The 4,845-nt window shown below is 45.1% G+C and overlaps 1 protein-coding gene across 1 annotated transcript; it reads left to right on the top strand.

Annotated features, from left to right (window-relative positions):
* The first annotated feature begins 423 nt into the window (after nt 1–423).
* Nucleotides 424–2,853, top strand: LOC109766738 (uncharacterized). The gene has a single exon (XM_020325519.4). It carries the CDS (start codon nt 439–441, stop codon nt 2,584–2,586), a length of 2,148 nt encoding a protein of 715 aa, XP_020181108.3. The 5' UTR covers nt 424–438; the 3' UTR covers nt 2,587–2,853.
* Nucleotides 2,854–4,845: the final 1,992 nt, after the last annotated feature.

Genomic DNA, 4,845 nt, shown 5'->3' with positions numbered 1-4,845 from the left:
TTTTGTCTTACTAAAAAAAGAAACAGCGGGCTCCGATATGTTTTTATTCAACAGAAGGCCACTTCTTCAGGGGGAAGAGGGCCAGTGGCGGCGGCGGAAGTACAGAGTGGTGCCGGTCGTCCTCATCGGCGTCGGGGACGCAGCGCGCGGCGACGGAAGGCCGTATTCTCGTCAGGGCCGTCGCAGCCAGCACCGAGCGCGGAGATCTCGTCCTCAACGCTGCGGCCGTGTCGACCAGCTCGCCGGCGGCCAGATCTCCTGTACAGCGCATTTACCTACTGCAGCAGCTGCAACTCGAAGGTGAGCATCCTGGCATCTCGTCCATCTTGCTCTGCTTTCCTTCCTTCTAACCCCAGGTTCATGCCCAGGCTGCGCCGGTGGTGAGCGGCGGTGGCGCCATCCTATCCCCTCGAGGGATTCTTCCGGCCAGGTGGAGCTATGAGCCGCCGCTTTGTCCCCGTCGGCAGACGCATCTTAGAGCAGAACATCAAGGCTCGATACCACGCCGGAGACATTGGCACCGAGGACGCACTCCACCTGTTTGACGAATTGCTCCAGGTTGCTGGGCGCTCCTCGATCCATGCCATCAACTGCCTCCTCACCGTTGTCTGCCGTGATTGCCCTGCGCTCGGCGTCTCCCTCTTCAACCGCGTCGCAAGGTCCAAGGTGGCGCCCTGCAGTATCACCTATGCCATTCTGGTCGACTGCTGCTGCCGCGCTGGCCGCCTGGACCTTGGACACACTGCCATGGGACACATCATCAAGATGGGATTTACTGCAGATGCTATGATCACTTTCAGCCACCTACTCAAGGCCATCTGTGCAGAGAACAAGACCAGCTATGCAATGGACATCGTACTCCGAATAATGCCCATGTTTAACTGCGTACCCAACAATTTCTCCTACAACATTCTTTTCAAGGGTCTTTGCAACAAAAGGAGAAGCCAAGAGGCTCTTGAGCTGATTCACATGATGGTACAGCATGGAGGTAGCTGCCAACCTAATGTGGTGTCCTATAACACCGTAGTTGATGGCCTGTTGAAAGAGGGTGAGGTGGGCAAAGCTTACACCCTATTTTCTGAAATGCTGCGTCAGGGGATATCACCGGATGTTGTGACCTGTCGTTCCATCATCTCTGGCATGTGCAAGGTTCATGCAATGGACAAGGCTGAGGAGGTTCTTCAACAGATGCTTGATAGAAGAATTCTGCCATATGTTGCCACATATAATAGTCTGATACATGGATATTATTTATTAGGACAGTGCGAAGAGGTGGATCGGATTTTCAAGGAAATGTCTAGAAATGGTGTTCAACCAAATGTTGTAACTTACACTATACAGATGGATTATCTTTGCAAGAGCGGAAGATGCGCAGAAGCTAGGAAGATTTTTGATTCTATGATCAGTTTGGGCCAAAAACCGGATGTTTATACCTACAGTATTCTACTGCATGCGTATGCTATGGAAAAATCTTTTCATGATATGCATTGTCTCATTGATTTGATGGTAGAAAATGGTATTGCACCAGATCATCATGTCTACAACATACTCATATCTGCATGTGCTCAAGAAGAAATGGTTAGTGACGTAATGCATATATTTACAAAAATGCGGCAGCAAGGATTGAACCCTAATGTAGCGAACTATGGAGTGGTTGTAAACTTGCTTTGCAGCATGGGCCGAATGGATGATGCTATGTACAAATACAATCAAATGATAACCGAAGGATTAGGTCCTGATATCATAGTTTTCAGCACCCTTATAAGTGGTTTTTGTTCTTGTGGCGCATGGGAGAGGGCTCATGAAATATTTTCTGAAATGTTGAATCGTGGCATCTATCCTGATACCGTGTTCTTCAACATAATTATGGACCACCTTTGCAAAGAGGGAAGGGTTATGGAAGCCCAGGATATCTTCGACCTGATGGTACACATGGGTGTGAAGCCTTTTGTCCATGATTACAACACACTGATACATGGATACTGTTTAGTTGGTAAGATGGATGAAGGGAGGAAGTTACTTGACAATATGTGCTCAATTGGCTTGAAACCGGATGATTTCACCTATAGCATACTGATTGATGGTTACTCTATGAAGGGAAGGATAGATGATGCATTGATTGTTGTCAGGGAATTGTTGGACGGGAAGGTTGGACCTTCTATTATCACTTTTAATATTATGATTGGTGCGTTGCTTAAAGGTGGTACAAAGGAAGAAGCCAAAGATTTGTTTGATGGTATCTGGGCCAAAGGATTAGTGCCCGATGTTGTTACATATAGCTTAATGATACAAAAACTTATAGAAGAAGGTTCTCTACAAGAGTCTGATGATCTATTCCTTTCTATGGAGAAGAATGGATGTGCTGCCGACTCCCGCATGCTAAATGCAATAGTTAGAAGCTTACTTCAGAAAGGGGATGTGCCCAGGGCTGGGACTTATCTGTCTAAAGTTGATGAGAGGAGCTTCACCCTTGAAGGTTCCACAGCTACCTTGTTGACTGCAATTGCTTCAGGGAGGAAAGGCCAGGAATATAAGGGGTTACTCCCTGAAAAATACCACTCTTTTCTGGAACAGGACACTGGTTGAAACCTTTTCTACAGATTTTGCGTAGATGCTCTGTAGTGCTAATCGAGGGCTGAACTTCTCTTTGTGGGTTACTTCTTCCAACCTTTTCTTTTTTTAGTATGTCTGAAATGTAATAATCGTTGGAAACTGTAGTAAACTTTCTGACTGTCAACCCTTTCTAGAGATTTTTTAGTACTTCTTCCAACAAGCTAGGAGTAAACTTTCTGACTATCACCATTTTGTTGATCCACTATATGTGTTTCATACAAAAGGATGGCTACTACTTCAAGGGAGTTACACATTTGGCCTCAGCTAAGCTTCAATTTTTAATTAGTTTTGTGAGTCCTGGATTTGTCCTAATAAGTTATGCTTGGCACCTTTTGCCTTACTTTTCTGCTGTACTGATGGTCATATGCTAGATATTCAGCCCTTTATAACTTGAGTAAACTTTGGAGTAAAGCCTGGCAAGTTGGCAACCATTGTACTCCATTAACCATGCTGTTATAGTTGGCAGCAACCATTGTACTGATCATCCTAACTGTCTTGTGCACGTGCACTCATTTAAGTTGTAGCAGTAAGTTAGTTCCTGTATTCCATTTCTCTTTTACATTATATGGGAAGCATGGTGTCCTCAACTAAAATCAGTCCATTACCACTTAACATTCTATTCATCATGACTTCAAGTCCAGATTCATGGTGCCCTACATGATTATAACGAAGATGTTAGGTGCTATTGACTGAGTTTTTGTTTGGACATCACAGATTGACTGAGTTTTTTTATTGTTCGCCCCACATGGTTAACCTTTTCCCCTTGATCTTACATGTGAATTTGTAATTTTGTAGTGACACGTCGTTATCCTTCTTTGCGCTGTATATTGTTAATATCCTGGGGACGTAATGATGACTCAAACTACGCTGCCATGCAAACAGTCTGGGAGTTCCACCACAAATGTTTCCTAAAGTGTCGGAGCCGCTGTCTGCGGTGGATAATGTGGGTTTGTGCACTTCAGCGACTAAACTATCGAGATTTCCACATGAACTTTTTATTTGCAGGCGGCAAGAGTGAAATCCTGGACTGAACGTTCATCCCTAAGTTTATTGAACTTGAACCAGTTAACTGTGTCATCCAACTTTTAATTTTCGTTTACATATCTTCCTCTTTTTTTTTGAACAACAGAAGGCGCACAAAGCGCCAAACTTTTCACTCAGCTCAGTAACAACGGACAGCATGAATTACAAATCCCTGAAACTGGAAGTTAGAGAGAAGAGAAACTACAGGGCATAGCATATTCCTGTGAGCTGAGGCAAAGCAACATATGTCAGGTTCAACATCTGATCTAAGAACCTGATGAGCTACATTATGAGCAATTCCATTTATCTCTCTAGGAACGTGAAACACCTGTGATTGAAGATCTGAAGAGTAGTGGAAGAAATCAGCCAAAGTTTTCCTGATAGACCAAGGAGTAGAAGCCTCTGAAATCCTTCTGCTTGCCGCAACCGAAGCCAAAGAAAGACAATCTGTGAGAAATGTAGGCTGGGTAATGTGAAGACGATTGGCCACCTGTGCAGCAAAAAGAAGGGCAAGAGCTTCAGCTTGCAAAGGTGTGCTTGTGATGGATGTCACTAGTAGGAAAAGAGGCTTTTACCCCGGTTCATAAGGGTCTTTAGTCCCGGTTCTAGAACCGGGACTAAAGGGTCGTTACTAATGCCCTAGCCCTTTAGTCCCGGTTCTTACACGAACCGGGACTAAAGGCCGTCCACGTGGCCGGTGCGGGGAGCCCAGGTAGGAGGGCCTTTGGTCCCGGTTGGTGGCACCAACCGGGACCAATAGGCAGGGCCTTTTGTCCCGGTTGGTGTCACCAACCGGGACCAATAGGAATCCACGCGTCAGCAGCTGGCAGGAGCAGAGGTTTTTGTTTTTTTTTGCAAGGGGGTGGTTTAGGGGTTTTGGGGGGTTAATTTAGGTGTTTCATATATTATGTTAGCTAGCTAATTAATAGAGAGAAGTGTCCTCTCTTATCTCCGTGCTTGGTCGACGCTACGTACTATATACGTATGGAGAGGAGTAGACACGCTAGCTAGTAATCAAATGAAGGAAACAGAAGATCGTCATGAACATATGGATACAGAGAGAAGTGATATCGACCACCTCTCCTTCTCCGAGATATTGTTCGAACAACAAGTTCTCATATATCTATCCGACACTACCGGCTACATATATACAATAATTATCTCTTACAATACAATCTCCTAATTAAATTGTAGGAACACAGGGTCCAC

Source organism: Aegilops tauschii, chromosome 6 (genome assembly GCF_002575655.3).
Source record: "Aegilops tauschii subsp. strangulata cultivar AL8/78 chromosome 6, Aet v6.0, whole genome shotgun sequence".
Taxonomy (NCBI): Eukaryota; Viridiplantae; Streptophyta; class Magnoliopsida; order Poales; family Poaceae; genus Aegilops; species Aegilops tauschii.
The sequence above is the reverse complement of the archived record's forward strand: the minus strand, read 5'-3'. Positions and strand labels throughout refer to the sequence as shown.